The sequence below is a fragment of the Asparagus officinalis genome, chromosome 1 (assembly GCF_001876935.1).
Source record: "Asparagus officinalis chromosome 1, Aspof.V1, whole genome shotgun sequence".
Lineage (NCBI taxonomy): Eukaryota > Viridiplantae > Streptophyta > Magnoliopsida > Asparagales > Asparagaceae > Asparagus > Asparagus officinalis.
In genome coordinates, this window is record NC_033794.1 from 126,182,739 (window position 1) to 126,206,886 (window position 24,148).

At 36.0% G+C, this 24,148-nt stretch overlaps 2 protein-coding genes across 4 annotated transcripts in view; both read left to right on the top strand.

The window, feature by feature from the left end:
- LOC109834524 (eukaryotic translation initiation factor 3 subunit I-like) lies at positions 9,921-19,131 on the top strand. Of its 3 annotated transcripts, XM_020402637.1 has the most exons (9): positions 9,921-10,204; positions 11,665-11,880; positions 12,082-12,206; positions 12,823-12,942; positions 13,029-13,118; positions 14,236-14,305; positions 14,376-14,392; positions 14,624-14,703; positions 18,810-19,131. In XM_020402637.1, the coding sequence occupies exons 1-9, from the start codon at positions 10,021-10,023 to the stop codon at positions 18,883-18,885; spliced, it is 978 nt and encodes a 325-aa protein (XP_020258226.1). In that variant the 5' UTR covers positions 9,921-10,020; the 3' UTR covers positions 18,886-19,131. The 3 variants fall into 3 exon arrangements, 2 of the variants coding, with proteins under 2 accessions (XP_020258226.1, XP_020258180.1); XM_020402591.1 differs by lacking the exon at positions 14,236-14,305 and having other exon boundaries at positions 14,306-14,392; XR_002245602.1 differs by lacking the exons at positions 14,236-14,305; positions 14,376-14,392; positions 14,624-14,703; positions 18,810-19,131 and adding exons at positions 13,719-14,235; positions 14,306-14,375.
- LOC109841382 overlaps positions 21,141-24,148 on the top strand; it is a 14,056-nt gene continuing 11,048 nt past the window's right edge. Inside the window, exons 1-4 of the mRNA XM_020410331.1 lie at positions 21,141-21,650; positions 22,318-22,388; positions 22,905-23,044; positions 23,507-23,618. Of these exons, the coding sequence (XP_020265920.1) occupies positions 21,215-21,650; positions 22,318-22,388; positions 22,905-23,044; positions 23,507-23,618 (759 nt within the window). The 5' untranslated portion in view covers positions 21,141-21,214. The remainder of the gene's footprint in view (positions 21,651-22,317; positions 22,389-22,904; positions 23,045-23,506; positions 23,619-24,148) is intronic.

Below are 24,148 nucleotides of genomic sequence, written 5' to 3' on the forward strand. Positions count from 1 at the left end.
ACGGTTAAATTGAAATGTAAATCTATATAAAATTATTAAATGCCTAATTTACAAATGTCTACAAAATAAAGGGCGTATATGCAAAAACCAAATAAATTAATAAGACAAATAATGTGTACCCCAAAGGTCTAACCCAGGAACAACGTAGACCTACAAATATACATAACGTGGATGAGATATTTACAAAATCCACCAAATAAATTAAAGAGATAAAAGTCATTCTCAAAATTATAAAAAAAAAAAATTAAGGAAAATAAAAAATCATACTCCCTTTAAAAGCACGAGTTCAGGAAAAGTTTCCATAGTCAAAATTACCTTTGGAATTCAAATATTATTGCATTAAGTAAGAGTAAGTTGATAAATTGATGAATTCTTATAGGATATACATAGTATGAAGATAATGATACAATTTAAATTGAAATGTAAATCTAAATAAAATTATTAAATACCAAATTTATAAATGTCTACAAAATGAAGGGCGTATATGCAAAAAATAAATAAAATGTCTACAAAATGAAGGGCGTATATGCAAAAAATAAATAAATTAATGAGACAAATAATGTCTACCCCAAAGGTCGAACCCGAGGACAACGTAGACCTACAAATGTACATAATGTGGATGAGATATTTATAAAATCCACCAAACAATTAAAGAGACAAAAGTCATTCTCAAAATTATAAAAAAAAATTAAGGAAAATAAAAAATCATGCTCCCTTTAAAAGCATGAGTTTAGGAAAATCTTTCCATAGTCAAAATTACATTGTACTATTTTAAATATTTAATTTAAATTATAATATATACTAATCATACTTATATCCTATCCTAAAATCCCATGAACTATCTATAGCTCAACAATGTAAATAAGATTAATAAAATATATGAAACATCTTTGTACTATCAGTTTATTATATGAAGCATTACAAAAAAACAAAAAGTTTTGAAAATTCGACAAAATACTCTCAAGATTTTAAATTACACAAAATAAAAAGCTAAAAATTTAGAACTTGGTAAAGAAAGGAGTAATTGTGTGATATTTTTTCATTAAGATGTATAAATATAACTTATAATTTAAGGTTTACTATCCCTTTTTAGAATCTGAAAATAGTCAAGTTGATACTGAAAAAAATAGTAATAATAACAGATTAAAAATATTCAGTTAAATAATAAAAAATTTAAAAATATATGATAGATTAAAAATTAATGTTATTGTATAAATTAAAGTAATTGCATATAATTTTACCAATATGTTAGAACACCAAAAATACATAAGTATCATTAATTGATAGAAGACTAAATCACAAAAAACTAATAAAACTATAATATAATAGCTTAACATTAATTGATTATAATTTATAAATATTGATCTCTAATGGTATAATAATATTTATTAGGTAAAAAATTATAAAGATTTATTTATGGAGAACTATTAGAAAATTTAGATATATCCTTCAAAAGAATCAAGCATTTTTCATTTCAAAAGGAATTCGGAACGTCCATGAATCACTTCAATTAACACTAACATAAGTTATATTTATCAAAGAAACACTGACTGAATACCCCCTGAAGAATATATTGAACAACTTTGTGCTCATCAAAGAAACATTCTTCATATTGAACAACTTTGTGCTCATCAAAGAAACATTCTTCATAGAAGATAAAAGAAAAATTATTATACTTTGTGTAAGCAAAAAATATAAAATCGGTCTTTTTCTTTTTCTTATATAGTATCACGACCTTGCGTGTGACTTTATTTAGGACTAACGAAGGATCAATTCTTAAAGACACTATCAAAGAAAATGATGTAATAACACTATTAGAATTCAAGACCTCTAAGCATGAAGGTAGTATATTTTGTGAACTCATGGCCACTCCCATGTGCATATGAAGACGCGTTTGAAGACACGTGAGTTTTGCAGGCCCACGAACAAGTGTTTTGCAGGCCCACGAATCCCTCACGAACCGCGTGAGTTTTGCAAGCATATAAATACCAACGCCTCATCAAGTTCTAGGTTTCTTGTGCAAGGATTGGGCGTCAGCAAGGATTTGATTTTTGCGGCTGTAGAGCAAGAACATGGGTGTGCAATTGAGGCGACGTACAAAGCAGAAGGCAATTCTGACTTGGGCGGCATTCAAATCAGAAGGTAAAAACCGAAGGTGATTTTTCGGCTGAGAAAGAGAAAAATCGCAGAGACTTTTCGTCGGTTATTGGCGGCTGTCATTTTGTAGAGAGATATTGTGAGGTTTTTGAGAATTTATTTGAGGGTTTAGGTTGTGAGTGATTGTAAACCCTAATTGTAATCTCTCCCTCCAATAGTAGATCTCCCCCTCCTTGCCTTGTGGACGTAGGTAATTTATCGAACCACGTAAAATTGGTTGTATCGCTATTTGTGTGATTTGTAATAGTTTTTAGGTTCCCTCGACAGGTTAGTCCTAGAACTGATGAGAGGAAGAGCTGATATCTCACTTGGTTGAGATATTTTGCTTAAGGTTCTTGTTTCCTTTATGAAACGAGAATTCCTATTGCAACCAGACTCTCTTGTTGTGCTGCCGAAGTGCTGCCAAAATTTTCGTTGCGCACAACAAGTGGTATCAGAGCCCAGATTTCAGATCTAGAGTTTTGGAGTTTGGTGGAGGAAGATTCTTATGTGAAGCTTGGTTCTTGGAGTTCTAAACTTCGGTGGAGATAGCATTAGGAGTTGTCGTTGGAGATTTCGCTTTCCTCTTGTGGACATGAGATCTATTTGGAATCCGATCTAGGGTTCAGTTGGGTGGTTCCTAATTCCTATCAAATTTGTTCTTTCTCTATAATTTGAAGTTAGTTTGTAATGGGAGAAGAAGGTGAAAGCAACAAATCGATGGCGAGTACAATACAAGTTGGTTTTCAGAACACTAAGATTAGTGTGGTGAAGTATGACGGTAATATCAACTTTGGTTTGTGGATGAGCGACGTATAGGATGCGCTCAATGCTCAGAATTTGGAAGAGACCATCATGGTCCATGAGAGGCCACCTAAATATGAAGAGGCGGTATGGGAGAAGATGAATAGAAACGCTTGTGGGGTGATCAGGTCCTGTTTGGAACAGGAGCTGAAATATGATGTGATTAGGGTGACGTCTGTAATAAAGATGTGGGAAATTCTCAACAATAAGTTTCTCACAAAGAGTGTTGAGAACATGTTGCACTTGCTACGAAGACTCTTCAGATTTCTGATGTCCAGAGGCACCTCGCTAGCGGCTCATGTGAACAACTACACTAAGTTATTGTCGAACTTGGCGAATATTGATGAGAAGATATCAGATGAGTACAAGGCGATTATTTTATTGGGCTCCTTACCAGATGAGGAGTATGATACCTTCATGCTCATTTTGTTGAACGAGAGATCTTCTATCAGCTATAGTGAAGTGACTAACGCTTTGACGAACTACGATTTGAGGAGAAAGGATAATGAGACTTCCCGCGCTAGTACTTCAGGAGAGGCCTTGTCGACGAAAGGTAGAAGCCCATATCTGAAAGATGGTAATAGAGGGAGGTCAAAGTTAAGAAGCCATCACCAATTAGCAAAGAACCAATGTGTATTCTGTAAGGAACAGGGATATTGGAAGAGAGACTGCCCGAAGCTCAAGGAGAAGGAGAATGGCAAGAAAAAGGGCCCGAAGGCCAATGAGGTGAACGTTGCGAAAGGCGATGATTCCGATGATTCGTGCTTTTCTCTACTGATTACTCCGAAGGTGAACCATGTGGATGCATCAGATTGGATGCTTGATTCCGGTGCTACTTATCATGTGACCCCTAGGCGAGACTAGTTTGCATCTTTTGAGAAAGTCGACGGGGGTGTTGTTGTCATGGGAAATAATCAATCCTGTGACGTTTGTGGGATAGGTACCGTGCGGATTAGGATGCACGATGGAGTAGTCCGTGAGTTTAAGGAGGTGATATTTGTTCCTCAATTGAAGAAAAATCTTATCTCAGTTGGAGCTTTGGAGGCGAAGGGATTCAAGGTGACTTTCGAAAACGCTGTAGCGAAGGTTACTAAGGGATCATTGGTGGTGATGAAGGGAGTCTGCAATCAGAATTTGTATTATCTGAATGGAAGCATCGAGATTGGCCAGGTTGCTTCGGCTATTTTAGAAGCGGACATGATCAGACTTTAGCACTATACGTTAGGGCACACAGATGAAAAGTCACTGCATGCATTGTGCAAGCAGGGGCTATTGAAGGGAGCCAAGAGTGGGAAGATTGAGTTCTGTGAGCACTGTGTTCTTGGCAAGAAGACGAAGGTGAAGTTTGGGACTACCATTCATTAGACGAGGGGCATCCTGGACTACGTGCACACAGACGTTTAGGGTCCCACCAAGACTGCATCACTTGGTGGTCGACATTGGTTCGTCACATTCGTTGATGACTATTCTAAGCGTTGTTGGGTGTACAGCATGACGAAGAAAAGTGAAATCCTAGATATACTTGTAGAGTGGAAGAAGAGATTAGAACTGCAGACTGGGAGAAAGATCAAGACGTTGCGATCCGACAACGGCAGCGAGTACACATCAGACCCCTTTCTGCAGCTATGTCGAGACGAGGGCATAGAGAGACACTTCTCGGTTAGTCATACACTGCAGCAGAATGGGATGACAGAGAGACTAAATCGGTTTTTACTGAAGAAGATCCGATGTTTATTATCGCAGAGTGGTTTGGAGAAGATCTTTTGGGCTGAGGCACTTATATATGTGAGCCACCTCATTAATAGGCTGCCTTCATCTGCGATTGAGGGGAAAACCCCTATGGAGAAGTGGTCGGGAGAGCCAGCACATGATTATAACCAGCTCAAGGTATTTGGGTGCCCTGCATTTTATCATGTGAGAACTGATAAGTTGGAACCTCGAGCTAGGAAGACCATATTTGTAGGATTCAAGCATGGTGTCAAGGGATACAAGATTTTGGGATCCAGTGGATAAGAAAATTATGCTGAGTAGGGACGTCACATTCGATGAGGCTTCTATCTTGAAGCTTCCCAGCTCTCATCAGGTGGAGAGCACCCCGACAGAGGAGATATCACAGGTGGTGGAGATCGATGCAGCTCCACATTGACCAGATGGTACAGTATCCATTAGAGTGCCGACTGAGGTGACGCCAGGTGAGCACGGCAACGACGAGGAGGATACGAGTACAATTATGCAGGATCAGGGATCGACAGCTCAGGTTCAGGATTCGATTGCGGTTTGTAGACAGAGGAGAAACATACAGATGCCAGCACGGTATGCCGACACAGTTGCGTATGCACTTCCGGTGGAGAGTATCAATGAGTTAGTGCCTACTACATTCAGATAGGCCGAGCAGAGTTCGGAGGCTGATTCGTGGCAAGTAGCTATGCAGGAGGAGATAGAGTCTCTTCACAAGAATGATACATAGAAGCTTGTTCAGCTTCCAAAGAGGCGGAAGGTTGGTTGCAAGTGGGTATACACGAAGAAGGAGGGCATTGAGGGCACTCCATTGAGGTTCAAAGCTAGGTTGGGCATTGAGGGCACTCCATTGAGGTTCAAAGCTAGGTTGGTTGCAAAGGGCTATGCACAGGAGGAAGGAATAGATTATAATGAGGTTTTCTCTCCGGTGGTGAAGCACTCTTCGATTCGGATTTTGCTAGTTTTGGTAGCACGGTATGGTTTGGAGTTAGATCAGTTGGATGTGAAGACGACATTTCTTCATAGTGATCTTGATGAAGAAATATATATATGACTCGGCCATTGGGATTCCGAGCCGGGAAAGATAAGTTGGTTTGCAGATTGAAGAAATCGCTATACGGTTTGAAACAGTCTCCTCGACAGTGGTATAGGCGATTCGATGGTTTTATGATTGGTCATTCGTACACTCTGAGCCAGTTTGATCCTTGCGTATATTTTCGCAAGTTTAAAGGAGGTGCGTACATCTATTTGTTACTTTATGTCGATGACATGTTGGTTGCCTCTACCTCCAGGTCAGCTATAGATGAGTTAAAAGTTCAGCTTTCAAATGAGTTTGAGATGAAGGACTTGGGTGAGGCCAAACGCATTTTGGGAATGGAGATCGACAGAGATAAGAAGAAGGACATAATTTGTTTGACACAGGTGGCTTATTTGAAGAAGGTACTACAGCGATTTTCATGTTAGCATGGATACAAATCCAGTTAGTGTATCATTGGGAGCCCATTTGAAGCTTTCAGCTGACCTTTCACCAAAGTCAGTTGAAGATAAAGAGTTGATGTCGAAGACTCCATATGCGAGTGCGGTTGGAAGCTTGATGTATGCAATGGTATGTACGAGACCGGATTTGTCACAGGCGATGAACATGGTTTCGAGATATATGCACGATCCAGGAGTAGGTCATTGGGACGCCGTGAGATGGATTTTGAGGTACATTCGAGGTACGCTCACATTGGGACGCCGTGAGATGGATTTTGAGGTACATTCGAGGTACGCTCAATGTTGGTTTAGTTTATGAGTGGGACACTATCGAGGTACGCTCAATGTTGGTTTAGTTTATGAGTGGGACACTACAGGTGGGCAGCTATGCATTGGTTATATTGATTCAAATTATGCCGGGGATTTGGATAAGTGTCGGTCTACTACGGGGTATGTGTTTACTTTGACCCGTACGTCGGTGTGTTAGAGATGCACCTTATAGTCTATGGTGGCTTTGTCTACGACGCAGGCAGAGTATATGACAGTTACGGAGGCTATGAAGGAGGCTATTTGGCTTCGAGGACTTTTGGAAGAACTTGGTATATCGCAGAGGTCCGTCACCATTCATTATGATATCATGAGTGCTATCTATTTGGTGAAGAATCAGGTTTTTCATGCGAGGACGAAGCATATTGATGTTTGTTATCACTTCGTTCGAGATGTTCTTGAAGATGGCGATGTGGAGATTGTGAAAGTCCACACGAAGGATAATCCGGCGGATATGCTCACTAAGGTGGTTCCGAGCAACAAGTTTGATCATTGTAGAAGCTTGTTGCATATTTATGATTGTTGAGGCCGTTGGCGGCCATTTGGATGAACTACGAGAGGCTTGATTCCTTGGGTAAGAGGATACATAGGCAGTCTTTATGATGCAGCCGGTTTTGGATTAGTTGATGGGGGTGAGATTGTTTGGATTCTCGTTCTCGACTTGTTGTGGATTGAGTTCGTATTGGACACAACAAGTTGGAACATTTGGATGCTTTGGTGTTGGTTCAGTTTTGAAAAAACTTCACCGATGTGGAGAATTGTGAACTTGTGGCCACTCCCACGTGCACGTGAAGACGCATTTGAAGACGCGTGAGTTTTGCAGGCCTACGAACACGCGTTTTGCAGGCCCACGAATCCCTCACGAACCGCGTGGGTTTTGCAAGCGTATAAATACCAGCGCCTCATCAAGTTCTAGGTTTTTTGTGCAAGGATTGGGCGTCAGCAAGGATTTGATTTTTTTGCGGCTGCAGAGCAAGAACAAGGGTGTGCAATTGAGGCGACGTACAAAGCAGAAGGCAATTCTGTCTTAGGCGGCGTACAAAGCAGAAGGCAAAAACCGAAGGTGATTTTTCGGCTGAGAAAGAGAAAAAGCGCAGAGACTTTTCGTCGGTTATTGGCGGCTGTCCTTTTGTAGAGAGATATTGCGAGGTTTTTGAGTGTTTGTTTGAGGGTTTAGGCTGTGAGTGATTATAAACCCTAGTTGTAATCTCTCCCTCTAATAGTAGATCTCCCCCCTCCTTGCCCCGTGGACGTAGGTAATTTGCTGAACCACGTAAAATTGGTTGTATCGCTATTTGTATGATTTGTAATAGCTTTTAGGTTTTCTCGACAGGTCAGTCCTAGAACTGATGAGAGGAAGAGTTGATATCTCACTTGATTGAGATATTTTGCTTAAGGTTCTTGTTTCCTTTGTGAAACGAGAATTCCTATCGCGACCTGACTCTCTTGTTGTGCTGCCGAAGTGCTGTCGAAATTTCCGCTGCGCGTAACATATTTCATTAGTAAAATTCTTATTAAAGGCCACTAAATATAAAATTCACCTTATATCTGACTCAAAATTATAGAGGAGATATGCATGTCATCGTAAATTGCGTCAATAATATATATCAATCCAAAGATACAACTTACTGAATAAATAAGAGAATAGTAAGTAAACCAAGCAAACATCCATATAACAACGTAAAGAAAAAATATTACATGTTAAAGCTAATATGCAGCGCTCTTTTAGAGTAAGCTGCCAAGACAAAAGCATCTTTATTAAGGCTCTTTATAAATGCAACAGAAATTCAAATTACTAATATATACAACCATTATAACATTTGAAAGAGGTATGATCTTAAAAAATCTACTCTAAAATTCATACAATTAAACCTAAGAATAATATACCAATATACATACACACTATCGCACCTTTAAGGAAACGATAACTACCATTTATAATAGAGTTGAGCAGTGATTCTGTGTTTGCAAAGACTGCAATAAGAAAGCGGATAAAGATGTTAATAATAAGTGTCCATATGATAAATGTTGTAGAATCGCCAATGATTTAGTACCAAGGTTAAGTGATATCCCTTCTTCATGAAATAAATATATCAAAATTAAATATTAATATTATAATCTAAAACAAATTGACAATGAAAATTTTAATGTTTTGAGTTCAAATCCTCATGGAAAATGACACAGATAAAACAAATGTAACATTATGACCCAACAGAAATTCTTATTGGATGCACAACAGAAGAATTCATTGCAGTGAAAAAAGAGGTACCTCCTAACCTTATTTAAGTAATAAATTAAAAGCATAAAAAAATTTCATATATATGAAATTAATATTTATTCTTATTAAAATAGGAAAAAATCAAAGTCCGTATTGTCAAAAGTTTGTGTTGAATATAAGAAATATATTCAACTTCTTTGTGAATTTAGACGAGAAGTCAAAAGATGAATGAGCCCAAGGAAAGATAACATGCTCCAGTCTCATATCAAAATCGATGTAGATGATGAAGACTCTACTACTCTAGAATTGGCTAGGAAAAAGGTAAATATGAAGAAGGATTGATCTCGACTCAATAAAAAATAAAGTAGAAGTAACAAAAGATAATGTTTTGTGAATTGTTATAGAATAATTTCATTTTTTAGTAAAAATAAAAATCTTTAGAAGGGATTTTCATAAACTATTTTAGTGTTTTCATATGCATATGTGGATATTTTTATCATATAAAAGTGTACTAGAGTTAGCATTAATCTTCACTTTATGATTTTTTTATTAACCATTTTTTATCATTTTAGCCCACTTTAAATCAATCATCTTGGCTCGTTGGCTTTATTATTCATCTTCCTTTTATAATGTAATTTTTTCAAGTGTTTTCACTTTCATAACACTATACTTCCTTAGGTCAAGCTCGGTTTCATGCCGATCCAAATGAAATGAAAATTTAAATTGGCTTTAGATTATATTTTTCTCCTGACAATAACTATCAACATAAAAATTTAAACTGGATGTAGCCTATTCAAAAAACTATCAAATAAATAAATAATCAAAGTGTAATCGAGGAACAAATTTTAGTAGAAAATAAACCAAAAATACTTAATCAAAGTGAGCAAAAAATATTATCAAAGAGTAACTGATGAATAAGTTTTAATAAGAAAATAAATTAAAAAACCTAATCATAGTATTTAACCACGTGCATTGCACGTGCATAAAATCTAGTTCAGATAAAATTAGCACTTATGGGTTATTTTTAACTTTAGATTATTTATCTGCAATAAACTTCGGAGCATTTATTTACTCGGCATTAAAATAAGGACCACTTACGTATTGGTGAAACTGTAGAGAATATTTAAGCGCAATATATCTAATAATAAATAACCCAGCCCAAATATCAAATGGGCTATGGTTTTCGGCCCATCTATAAGACTCTAAGTTCCCTTTCCGCACCAGGAAGCACTCCTCGACATCGCCAGAAGCACGATTCTCCTCCGAAAAAAAAAACCCTAATCGATCGATCTAGGTTTTCGTCTTTCTTCATAGGTTTCAAGATGAGGCCGATCCTGATGAAAGGCCATGAAAGACCTCTAACTTTCCTTAAGTACAACAGAGAAGGGGATCTGCTCTTCTCCTGCGCTAAGGATCACAATCCCACTGTTTGGTTCGCTGATAATGGCGAGCGCCTTGGAGTTTACAAGGGCCACAACGGCGCTGTTTGGAGCTGCGACGTTTCTCGTAATACCCTCTCTCTTTCTTTCTTTTTATGTAAAATTTTCGATTAGTTTGGAGGTATTTGATGGATTTGAGAAGAAAAAGTAGAGAGCGCTGATACCTTTATGTAGGAAAAAATGAAGAGGAGTTGTAGTTTTAATTCTGATTTTTATGAATTGAATGGAGAAGATTAATTCTAATCTGTAAGTCATGTTTTCCTTGCAATTGCTTGCTCATTTTATATTAAATGAAAAATTTTAGCATAAATTTTGAATTTTTATTCCTAATCTGTAAGTTTTTTTTAGTTGCAGAAGAATTGTGTCTTTGATTATGCTAATATCCATCAAAGTCATTTAAGTAGTAGTAGTTTTTTTACTCTTTTTCTGAATGTTGGGTTTTAACTTGTAAAAGCATGTTTACTAAGTTGGTTCGTTCTACTCTTTGAATATTTGGTGCATTCTTATAAACTGCTGTACATTTACGCTGCTTACGATAAGTTTGGTTTCAAATACTAATGGTGCTAGGCCAAATAAGGCATAATAAGGCTATGTTTGTTTTAGGGACTTGTTTTAACCCGGGGCTGATTTAACTCATTATAATCGTGGGATATAATAATCCAAGGGACTATAGTGGGTTAAATTTTTATAATAATTTGTTTGGATCGGTTTGTTATTAAGACCTCTAGTGCATATGTCATGTTTGGGAACTTGTCATTCTAAAGGGGTGATAATGCCCTTCTTCCTACCAATAGTGAATTATTGCTTCTTAATGATGTAACAAGCAAAGCAATCTCGAACTCCTGATATTTCTCCACTTCGAGGACTCCGGCTTTTATCAGATGTCAAGTTAAAGGGGCAGACAAGTACATTACTTTTGAGCTAGAATCATCATTAATGGAGTTTCATGCTGAAATATAATGAGGTGAAATTAAATGTCATGAAAAGAAGCATTAGTATCTAAACGGGTACCCAGTCACAGCTTTAAAATATGTAGCCTGGAAAAGAGAAAATAATTGAAATAGTCAAATATACTTAAAGGTAGCTCCAACAATCGCATAGTTGAGTTTCAGTCGTCCTAGCATTATCGAGAGATGCTTTAAAGATGAGTTTGGATGACCAAAACCACACAGAGAAATAAAAAGGGGTGATATTAAGCGGGTGAGAAATGATAAAGAGAGAAAACTCTAGGTAATTTTTAGAGAAGTTAAGGGTAATGTGGTCTTTTTGGGTCTAGTGCCAATTACAAAATAGTACCAAGACTATAATAGCATACCCTCCCTCCTTTGTTAAAATTTTGAACCAAACACCCCATTATTTCATTATAAGGATAAAGGATTGTTAATTTAAAATGGTACCCAATCCAAACATGGCCTAACTGGCTTATGGCCAAAAGACAGTACAATGCATCTACTTGTTTTTCATTTCCTTTGCACCAACCTGTTTACTGGTGGACTATTTGCTAACGAATGGTTTTAATTTGTTCAGGTGATTCTATGCGCCTGATTACAGGAAGTGCTGATCAGACTGCGAAGCTGTGGAATGTACAAACAGGAGCTCAGCTTTATACTTTCAACTTTGATTCTCCAGCTAGATCGGTGCAATTCTCTGTTGGGGATAAGCTTGCTATTGTAACAACCGATCCCTTTATGGGTCATCCTCCCACTATTCAAGTGAAACAAATTGCCAGAGATCCTAGCGAACGTATGATCTTTTATTTCTGTCTCCTTCAAGCCATTGAAATTCTTAAGTTAACATGCCAATGTTCACTTTGATAATTATGTTATTGGACTCATAGACCCATGCTGCTTGTATAGTCATCTTACAAAATTTTCCCTTTATTTTGGTGCAAATTTCACTGTCCATTCAAATATCCGTGATTATTATTATTATTATCTTTTGCAGAAACTGGGGAATCTGTGCTCACAATCAAGGGTCCAGGGAGAATCACTGGGGCTATTTGGGGACCTTTAAACAAGACTATAATAAGCGGAGGAGAAGATGGAATACTCCGTACGTGGGATACTGAGGTGAGCCTCCCTTATTGTTTATTTCTTCTAAAATTTTCTTCTTTGCTTTTTTCTCATGCGTGTTATTTTTAAAAGATTATAATTTATAATCACGTTTACCTCCCTTTCCTTCACTGCTTAAACCAATTTCCTTCATGTACTGTTCGGCTTATCTTTTGCATCATAGATCTGAGTCACATTGCTTTATTGTTCTTACTGCTTACATGGAAAAAAAACAGTCAAAAAGCCTCGTTTGAGCCCTGTTTCAGATGAAATAAAACACGCAGAAGGTATGATAAAAAATGGAAATAGTTTCTCAGAAACTTGACTGTTCATAGTCAATTTGATTTATTATTTGATGCTAGGGTGTTTTTTGTAGATAATGTGATTATTAACTTTTTTGTATGTAATTTGGCATAATATTCAAGGCGTTCCTTTCCTTTCCAATGGGCAAAACAAGTGCGTATTTGTTGTCATGGAGGTTGTCTTCATCTTGTTTACCTCACCTGTGGTTCATCATCAATATTTGCATCATCATTGATATAGATGCTACAGCTCCCTGTTGTAGTTAATTTCCATATTGTTTCCTATTCGATTGAATTACAATGTTAATTTCATCGGACTTTTAAACGTGTAGACTGGGAGCCTTTTGAAGGAGTCGGATAAGGAAACTGGTCATCAGAAGAGAATCACTTCAATTTCTAAGTCTGCCGATGGGTCTCATTTCCTTACAAGTTCTTTGGATAAATCTGCTAAGGTATGGTGTCAACTACCATTTCATGCTTTATCTTCATTTTAAGTTGTGGCTAATCTATTTTTTATGTCTTCATTTCATTTTGTTAGCTTTGGGACACCAGAACATTGACTCTGTTGAAGACCTATGTGACAAGTGCTCCAGTGAATGCTTGCGCAATATCTCCGCTTCTCGATCATGTATGCGTTTAAGTGGTTGAAAGTATTGTTGAATGCATATGCTTATAGCAAAAGTTGTTTTAGGCGTCTATTTTTGTATGAAAATATAATAGAAGCAGAAACAAAAACAAACAAAAATGAAAGGGGAAAACAAGTGAAAGAATTATTAAAAAGTTTAACACACAGGTGTATTAAGAAACTGTAGAATTTTATAATTCTAAAAGTCAAGCTATTTACATATGGGGCACATAATTATCCTTCTTTGATGATGAGAATAGTGCTATCCATTTGGGGATTCAAGTTAAGATAGCTTTTAAGGCAAGTGAATTATATATTGTTGGATGTGAGGGTTTTCATATGGTTCAGAAGGTAACTGTACCAAATTATTTACAATCTTCCTGGAAACTCTTATGAAGCACACACTTTCTAAAATGCTTGTTTCTTTTTCCCTTATTGGATGGTACTAGCCCAACCTAAGGGTAAAATTCTTAGGGAGAAGATGAGTTTAGATAAGAGACTAACTAACTCTCTCCTAGGTGGTGTATATATTTCCTACTTCTGTTTTGGAATCCCTGCTATTCCGCGCAAAGCTGAAGTATATTCTGCATTATTACTATGTAGGTTCATGAACAACCAACTACCGAAGCACATGTGGTTGCAACTGAGAAAATCTGTTGATATGGATTGTGCTTTGAACCCTTTACGCGAAGTTCATAAAGGAATATAGTTCAAGTTTCGTTTCCTTTCTAAGTAGTTCATTCATACTTTAAATTGGAATTACCTCCATAGTACTTCTTATCATGTCAAGTAAGATGCACCATTTAAAACAGTCATCCTTCCCCATTGGAATTATTTAAAAGATTGTAGCAACTTCACTTATGCATTGTTAGTTAGGTACTGTGCATATTTTCGATCATCTTGTGCATGTGTGTGTGTGTCATACGTTTATTTAAAAGCAATTTCTTTTTTTTTGTCTTGTTCATGTTAATTGCGTAGAAAAAAGTTTTCAGACTTGATTCTTATGTATACTATTCTGAGAGATAATATCTTTTTATTCTCATGATTGTTGGTGGTTTTATAACTTGGCATATTGCAATCATCTCCTGTATAGTTGTTGTAGTTTTGTATCTGGTTTCAGGTGGTGATTGGCGGTGGCCAGGATGCAGTGAATGTTACGATGACTGATCACCGTGCAGGAAAGTTTGAAGGTGGTGATTGGCGGTGGCCAGGATGCAGTGAATGTTACGATGACTGATCACCGTGCAGGAAAGTTTGAAGCAAAATTCTTTCACAAGGTGAATTAGAGTGAATGTTACGATGACTGATCACCGTGCAGGAAAGTTTGAAGCAAAATTCTTTCACAAGGTGAATTAGATATACCTGCATTATATACAATATTCATTCCACGGGAATTAAACTATATGTATTATTCCATTATATTTGTTATTGTACCTCTTTGTTTAACCATGATAAGCTGATTAACTGGGTTGTAAATTTTCTCATGATTCTTCTACTTTTCTTTACAGATTCTTCAAGAAGAAATTGGGGGAGTCAAAGGTCACTTTGGACCAATCAATGCTCTGGCTTTTAATCCTGATGGAAGGAGGTGACCTGTCTTATCTCTTCCTTCCTAACTTCATTTGTTTATTTATATTCATGATAGCTTTTGTGTAAAGAGGGGTTAGCTGTGTAGCATATATCCAAATTGAATTGGCCCTACAACAAGTTAGACAAATTTCGCTACTAGTAAGGACAAAAAGGACATTAAGGATATGACATAAAGGCTGCATTTTGATAGGAGATAGGTTATAGGTTACAATTTCTTAGGGGGAAGTTAGCAAGAGTTAGGGACTTGGTGCCAGATTTCGATTCTTAGGAAGAAGTTAACAGGAGTTACAGATTTGGTGCATTTGTATTGTCTGGATAGGAAATAAGAGGTTGGACTTATTGCAGTTGGTTTAGCGGAGGGATGATGACTCTAGGAGAGCTTTTTCTTTGTTCAAAGTAGCTTTTAAGGTAACTTTTTGGTATCTACGTGTTTGGTAAATCCCATAAGCTAGCTTTTAACTTCTTTTTAAAAAGCTGGGATTCTCCGACTTTTGTAAAGTTAGCTTATAAGCTCATCCGAATAAGCTAGGTTTGACCAACTAAATGACTATTCTACGCGATAAATTTTGGTAGCAATAAATTTTGGTAGCATTTTTGTCATAAATGCCAAAAATAAACCCAAGTGTTGCAAGGAGTTAGAACTCTCAATATGGGTGGTTTCAGTATAATCCGGAGGAATAAATTTTCACTGTAGACCCAAAGGACCTTTTAATTACCAAAATCGACCGTTTTTTTTTTAATTACCAAAATCGACCCGTTTTATGCCATGTAGGCTTAATCCTGTTTTCTAATTAGTCGGGGTTGCCAACCCCGACTGTTTAGGGCATTACAAATCGGGTTTTAAGGCTTCTAATTGGGGTTTAACAACTCCTAAACAGTCGGGGTTGGCAACCCCGACTAATTAGGAAACGGGATTAAGCCTACGTGGCATAAAACGGGTCGATTTTGGTAATTAAAAAAAATCGGTCGATTTTGGTAATTAAAAGTTCATTTGGGTCTACAGTGAAAATTTGTTCTAATCCGGAGTGATCATTTGCATGCACTATTTGATGGAGTTAACATCTACCACTTTCTAGGTCTTGCAACAAAACTAGGCCTTAGTGGCCGTGTCAACTAGTGCATGTGTCTGTTTCTACGTGCTGTTTAGTGTTAACTACCTTCTTTGTGTGGGGTTGGAGAGCTGCTTAATTTATTTAAATTCCTGTGTTTTATAGGGATTCATGCTTCTTTCCTACTTTCCTATGGGGTGTGTGTGCTCGATGATTGTAGCCAATGTTATTTGGCAATATACGCTATTCTGAGCACTTTAAGCATAGGTTCTGATGCTAAACAAGAAAATATGAGAGCTACCTCTATGTCTCTTCACTTGTGGTTTTTGATGTTACACTTAAATCCTGCTTATTGTTTTCTCCCTATCTTTAGTTTTCCTATCTTTAGTTTCTCTTCTATAATGTGACTTTATTTCAGTTTTGCGTTTTAATTTTTTTAAGAAGGCAGTTATTATGAAAACCTTCCAACTTTGACAACTTATTATGAAAATCTGCTACCGCCATTTTTTTTCTTACATGACCTCTTTGCCAATATTTCTGTTAAGTCAGGTTTAAAGCAACACATGATGTGCATGTGAAGCTGACAATGGGTTATGTAATTAGAACTTAAAGGTAGGTGGTTCCCTAATAAGTGGTCAAAGTTGGAGCGGTTTCTTGGTAATAATTCCTTTTCTAAAGGAGCGGTGAAGCTGAACTCTCTTCCAAATTTCTTTTCCTGTCATGGATATTGTGGCCCAATGATTGTCGCCAGTAGTATCTGGCGATATATGCTATTCTGAGAACTTAAGCTAGCTTAAGTGCTGATGCTAAACAATAAAATATGAGAGCTACTTCTGTTTTTCTGTTGCTTTTGTGTTTTTTGATGTTAACATGGGTATCCTGCCTACTATAGTTCTCCCTAGTTTTAATTCTCTTTTCTAATGTGCCTTTTTTTTCTGAGGAAAGTTGAAGCTTAATTTAATTATCTTACAGATTTCTTTTACTGCCTTGGGGATTGTATGCCTGAATGATTTCCGCCCGCAGAGGGTGATATATGCTATCCTGAAAATTATAGAGTTATTCTTACCTCAGCCTTTGTTTTTTCTTCTAGATGCTTTTCCACAATTTTTTGGTTTTCTCTTGACTGTCTTTCCGCATGCTTTCGTCCTTATTTCTTACCTTCTAAGAGGAAGTGAATTTCTATATGCATCCTTGTGTATTATGGCTTCATGATTGCAGCGAATACCATTTGACAATATACGCTATTCTGAGCATGTTCAGTATAAACTTGATGATGAAATAGTATGAGAGCTATTACTGCTACTTCAGCCTATTTAGCCGAGGTGAAACTTAATTTAATTATCTTCCAGATTTCTTTTGCTGCCTTTGGAGATTGTGTGCCTGAATGATTGCCGCCTGGTAGTGATGAGCGATTCTATCCTGAAATTTTAGAGCTATTCTTACCTTAGCCTTTTCTTCTAGATGTTTTTCCACTTAATTTTTTGGGTTTCTCTTGGCTGTTTTTCCGCATGTTTTCATCCTTATTTTAGTTTCTCTTAATTTCTAAGAAGAAGCAAGTTTCTACTTTCACCCTTGTCTATTATGGCTCCATGATTGCAGTAAACACCATTTGACAATATACGCTATTCTGAGAATGTTCAGTTTAATGTTGACAATGAAATAGTATGAGAGCTATTACTGCTACTATAGCCTATTTCCTCCCTTGTATATATCTTTTTCCTTTGGCTTTTTAGGGGTTCCTGTGCATTTTATTTATTCTCTTTTAGTCGACTTGTATGTTCTTCTTGTTTCCTCCATGTGTGAATGACAACATGTCTAGCCTGTTTCTTGTGGGAGCATGGCTTGACATCTTATAATTACTGTGTTTTTCCTTATGTTTCCCTTCTGTTTGATTTCGTTTACCTGCTGTGGGATAAGTGGAGTGTTTTCCTCTCTTTTTCTATTGTTTTCTTTTCTTTCTTTTGTGTGTTTGCATGCGCTGATACTTGTGCGTGTGGATATTTAGCTCGTCAATACTGGCATTGACAGAATGGGAATATATTGCATTTCTTTTTCTTTATTTTCTTTTTCCTTCTCAACACAGAAATGCTTCCATTTTTTTTCCAATTTGCTTCTGCATTTTTGTTTTTAGTTTTATTGCCCTTAAAAGGTTATATATATATAGAGTATAATTTTCTTTATCTCTTAACTTTGTAGTTTTTTTACGTATTGTGGCTCATTGAATCAGCCCATAATGTTTTTCTATGCTATTTGATAATGTTGAGTTCATAATCTCGGTGGTCGGGTAATAATATGATTGCTATCATTTTTTACTTTCAAAATTTTATGTTCATTTTTGTTTTTTTAGTAGTTTTTTTTTTCTGTTCGGTCATTTTGTCTGCTATTTGGTTGTGTGAACTATTTGTTTCTTTTGTTGTACGCATGTGCATATCACAATTCATATTTGAGTGTCATTTGTATTTGGTGCGGTAATCCTTCTCTCTTCTCCGACTCTACTAAACTTTATTTCTTTCTATGTCAACCATCACGCTTTGTCATGCATGCTGCTCAAAGCTGACTTCTATTTTTCACGTATACACGGGGAAGTATAATATATGTTACATAAATAAGCAATCTTCTTTATTATTTCAGGTTTACATGTACTGTAATCTACGTACGCTAAAAATCTACGAGTATCAAAGTTCAAGTGATTATTATTCTAAACATTTTAGACTTACAAACACAACATTTTTCTGAGGCCATCTGCTGCATTCGCACTGATTTGTAGTACCTCTATGGTGGAATTTCTTGAACCACTTTTGTTTTCTGAGACTATGTTTTAGATGGTATTAGTCGAACAATTAGCAGTCTTTTGGTTGCAGTAGCTACTGGATATTGTTGTATTGTAAACCCTTATGTAATGATTGGTTCTTAATTATATGATTATGTTTTTGACTTTTTACATATGGTGGTAATAAATGGAGTTGATTACTTTTCAGTGTGCATGTCATGAATATTTGATATTAGTAGTGTACCGTGATTATTTCTTCTAATTCTTTATATGTTCTGGTGACAGTTTTGCAAGCGGTGGGGAAGATGGATACGTCAGGTTGCATCATTTTGACCCAGATTACTTCAATATCAAGATTTGAAGAACTTTCTCTTTTTGGGTACTTCTTTGAGTTTAGTCGACGAGGGGCGGGAAATTATCCTGATATTAAGATTCTGTCTCTGTTTTCTTTTTCCGTTTTATTTTTTATGTACGTTTTTCACTTCACATGCTTGCTCTCGGTAATTTACCAGCAGTGGAAGTGGATTTTAATGTTAAATCTTTTGCTTTGCTGCGAGCGGTGAAAATTTGCTAGTAAATCTCAAGGAAATCACCATTGTTTAGCTTAGTAGCACTTTTTACCCCTCTAAATTCCTTCCCGCTTTGAAAAGAAATGTTGGGAGAGCAAAGGTTGAAGGTTATCGTTGATGTAAAACTGACTTAATGTTATGAAATGGAACAAGGTAACTTGTTAAACAAGGTAACTTTTTAAAGCGTCAATACAAAAAGCTAAATGCGGTAATTTTTTTATTTTTTAATTTAAATTTCAATCACTTGTTTAAACCGGTCACAAGGATCCTCCTACTTTACTTCCTAACAATCATAGGTGTTTTAGTTAGCATCAAGTGTATCTTCTTGGGCCTCGACCTCTTCATCAGCCAGCCGTCTCAAGCGTCGTCGCGAGTCTCGTTCTGACGTCGCGCCATCGAACTCCCCTTGAGACTTGCTTGAGGCCTCCCACTCGCCACCGCCGCCCATCTAATGTAGCAGTATCCTACTGTTCTTTTTAGAGATTAGCTGTGAAATCTACGTTGCGTTAAGTTTTTATCTATAACACAACGTGTGGATAGTAGGTGCGTACGGTCAAAAGGGATTATTACAATTAATTAGTGGGTGCCACTAAGTTATGGTGGTTTGAACGGGTGTGTATTTTTATCAGAATCATCTCTGCAGGAATATGGTGATCTGCATTATAAATAGAAGAGTTATAATTCGCAAAGTAACGCTGTAACTATTGGTGAATTGTATAAAGGGGGGTTATTGGTTAGGATATTTTGGGGGATAATGGGATAATTTTGGGGATTCTATTTCATAGTGTTATTCATTGGGACAATGGAACAAGAATAATACCTTTTTGTGTTATTGGTTTTTTGGAACACTAGTGAGACAATTACACCACTTGGGATAAAATTACCCCACTGATATATAAAAATTTTGTCTCAATAGTAAAAATTTACCCCATCCTTCATATTGGAACAATGTTGTTTCACTTTGAAGGCAATTGAGATAATTTTAAAATATTTTTGTATTACTTAACTAATACATGCAATTATATTATAAATATATGACATGATATATAAAATATAACATATAATAATATTTTAATAACATAATTTAATAACATATAATAATAATATTATATAATAATAACTATAGTATAACGTATTTATTATAATATTATATAATATTGTAATAACATATATTAATAATATTATATAATAGTAATTATAGTATAACGTATTTATAAAAAATTGAGGGGGTAAAAAAGGAAATCAAAAGTTTTGACATGGGTATTCTCTTTTATAAGTAGTATAGATTATTGTAATTATCATGTAATATATATATGTTATATTATATTTTAATTTTAATATAAAATTTAAAAAAATATTACATTGAATAAAGTAAAATATTATAATATTTTATAAAGTACATTATATCCTATGATACTATATTATAATATATTAAATTAAATAATATATTATTAAAGTATTATATTATATATATTATTCATATATTATATCAATTATTATATAATATAGCATACTAATATAATGTTAATTAGTAATTATTATATAACATATTATATTTTTGTATAAATAAAATAATGTATTATATTAAATATTATATTATTAAAATATTATATTAAATATATTGATATTATATTATATTAATTATTATATATAATATAGCATGCTAATATAATATAATATAATACAATATAATAATTAATAATAGTAATTTATAAGTATAGTATAATATATTATATTTTAATATAAAGTAAAATAATATTTATATTATAATAATATACTAGATAATATACTAAACCAATTGGATAAGTTAATTTAGAAGTAATTAATAGATAAAATTATATTTTAATAAGGTGCCCCATCATCAATTACCCCACATGAATTGTCAAATCAAATACTTAAATTATCTCATTATCTCATTTTACCCACTTTATTAAAATATCTCAAAGTGATAAAATTATTCCATTAGAACAACTTTCCCACTTGGCGCTAATTTATCCCAACCAATAACCCCCCAAGGGATTCACTTCAGAACTGCCATTCTTTTTTTTTAATATTATTTTGTCAGCTGCTGCGCCGTTAAAAATAGGAAAAATAGCCCTAAGCCGTTAAATGCTCCCCTAAATGGTAATATCCGACCAAGAGATCTCCCGCTGCCTTGAGTCCCTCCTCCGTCACTCCGCCCTCGGCTCCGTCACCTCCGTTAACGGCGTCGTCAGCCATCTCGAGTCCGAGCTCGGCCTCGATCTCTCCCACAAGACCTCCTTCATCCGTGACCAGATCCAGCTCTTCCTCCTCCGCCCCCCTCCAAAAGACCATTTTGCCCTCAGCCCTAGCCCTCACTTGCACCAGTACCGCCCCTTTCCTCTTGGTTCCGCTCGTCACGGCGGGTTCGGCTACCTGAACCATGAGCTAGGGTTTCGGCATCCTGCTCGCCGGGCGCAGGTTAGCGGCGGTGGGGCGTCAGCCTGCAGTTCCAGCAGCAGCAGAGCAGCAGCAGCAGCCAGTTTTCAGGCGGTGACTTTTGCCGACAGCGGTTCGGCCGACGGCGATTCCTACGGCTAAGGAAAGGTTAGTTCTTTATTGGGGTTTTTGTATATTTAGGGTTTCCAATTAACTTTTTTATGTGTAGGAATTTGCTTCTTTTGTTAGAGTTTTGTGTAGCATGGAAATGCAAAAGTTTGAATTTTGATGTTTGAGTTAAAAGGTTTTTGATTTTTTGTGATTAGGTATTCGCAATTCTCTCCACTTCATCGTAGTTTATTTATGAATTTTGATGTTAGTGCATCTGATGTTATGATTAAGAACAGTTACCTCCCATTTGCTCCCCGAAATTGTGGTTTGATTTCAGAGCTACCCCTTTTAGGTTGTTTGAAATAATTTGTAGTTTTTGTATAATTGAACGTATAGATTTTGGTAGAAGGAGGGTGATTTTGTTACAAACATACTGTATCTAATATTGAGTGGGTGGGTAGGAGACTGATGCTATCGTATAATCCCGATTACGACCGAGAACCACCTTTAAAATATTTGTTATGTGGGATTCTGCTTGTCCTGCTCACATGACCTGAAAATAATCGAGAATGCAAGTTATGGAATCAAAATATAAAATGAAAAGTTGCAAATAATGATGATATGTTGAAATTCGTTCTGTACTGTATGTCTAAATGAGATGAGGAGGATTAACTTATTTTTTGGTACATGAATTCATGTTGGTGCAAAGTAAGGTGTTCAGGATAGAAGTCAGGTTTTTGCAGATAATGATGATATGCAGAAGAAATTGGAAGATGAATTCAGAGTAGTGACTTCCATGGAACACTTATCTTGAGGTTGCAATTGCTCCTGGTTAAACAGTTCACATTGTGTGCTTAAGTTTCCTAAATCATTTTTGTGGTGGTAACCAAATTTTAGAGGGGTGTAAATTTCAAATTGATGAATGTGATCTCTAACTTGGATAAAGAAACTTATTCACATTTAGCCGAATCAGAGATCAGCATGCATCACGTGTTACTCAGTCTCTTGACTCATCCAATATTTGAAGAAAGAAGTATCATGGATGTTTAATAATAACTGAATAGCCTAAAAAACCATCTTATTATTTTAGCCTTTTCCTATAAAAATGGATTGGGTTGATTGCAATTCTTTAGTGAGAAGGCTTCATGAATCTACCTGAGAAAAGAATATAAGACCTACGAAAATGATGTTAACCTTTTAAAGTAGCATTGTATTCTCCATGGATGTATGAATAAGAAAGCTCAAAAAACCTACTAGGAGATTGGTAGGTAAAGAACTTAAGTTATTGATTGCAGTTTAGGTTTATCCCACCAAGGAGGAAGCCTTCAACATTCTCTTAGGAGTAATATTCACCCAAATTATGTCTGTGAAGATATTGCCCGTTCGTGATCTTTTATGTTTTCATTCATCTTTTCTTCTTTCTGATTATGGCCTAATCATGTGCATTTGTGTTATCATAGCTTTCCTCTGCTACATTGTCAGCCATCCCCCACCCCACCCCTCCCCATTTTCATTCGTTTTTTCTTCTTTCTGATTGCCTAATCATTGTGCAATTGTTATGCATAGCCTTTCCCTACTACATTGTCAAGCATCTCCCCCCCCCCCCACACACACACCACCACCAAAAAAAACCCCCTCGCTTGCCTCTCTTCATAATTATCAGTATTTTCTTTTAGTTTAGGAACATGCTCCTTCTCAAAATAAATATATTTTCTATCTATGCAATTTTTCTTCCCCGGTTAAAATTTTCTCCCTTTCCCAAGTAAATGAATGACCCTTTATCGTGTTTGACTTATCATATTTCCTGCTGCTTAGAATTCTGATGCTTTTATGCCAATATATTTTACCTCTTGCATTATAAATGTTGGTTTGATTTCTTGTTGATTGTCTTAAACACTGCAGTGCTCCCACTGGAGTCAAACGAAGAGGTGGCCCAGGGGGTCTGAGTAAAGTTTGTAGTGTTTCACCTGAATTGCAGGCTATTGTTGGTGAGCCAACCATGGCAAGGACAGAGGTTCGTCTTTTACCCAGCTGAAGTTTTGTCTCTTTTCTTTCCCCACACACACACACACACATATATTAAAGCTAGAATAAGCTTAAGTGGATAGGAGCTCTTGTGGACCAACTTTTTTATCCATTAATTTTGCTTTGAAATTCGTAATAGCATGTGATACACATGAAGACAAACATCTCAAAAATAGATACCATGAGTAGCACAAATCTCAAAGCAAAATCAAGATATAGTTGGAGGACTCCTAGGCACTTCAACTTAGTTTATCATCGTCTTTTACCCAGCTGAAGTTTTGTCTCTTTTCTTTCCCCACACACACACACACACATATATTAAAGCTAGAATAAGCTTAAGTGGATAGGAGCTCTTGTGGACCAACTTTTTTATCCATTAATTTTGCTTTGAAATTCGTAATAGCATGTGATACACATGAAGACAAACATCTCAAAAATAGATACCATGAGTAGCACAAATCTCAAAGCAAAATCAAGATATAGTTGGAGGACTCCTAGGCACTTCAACTTAGTTTATCA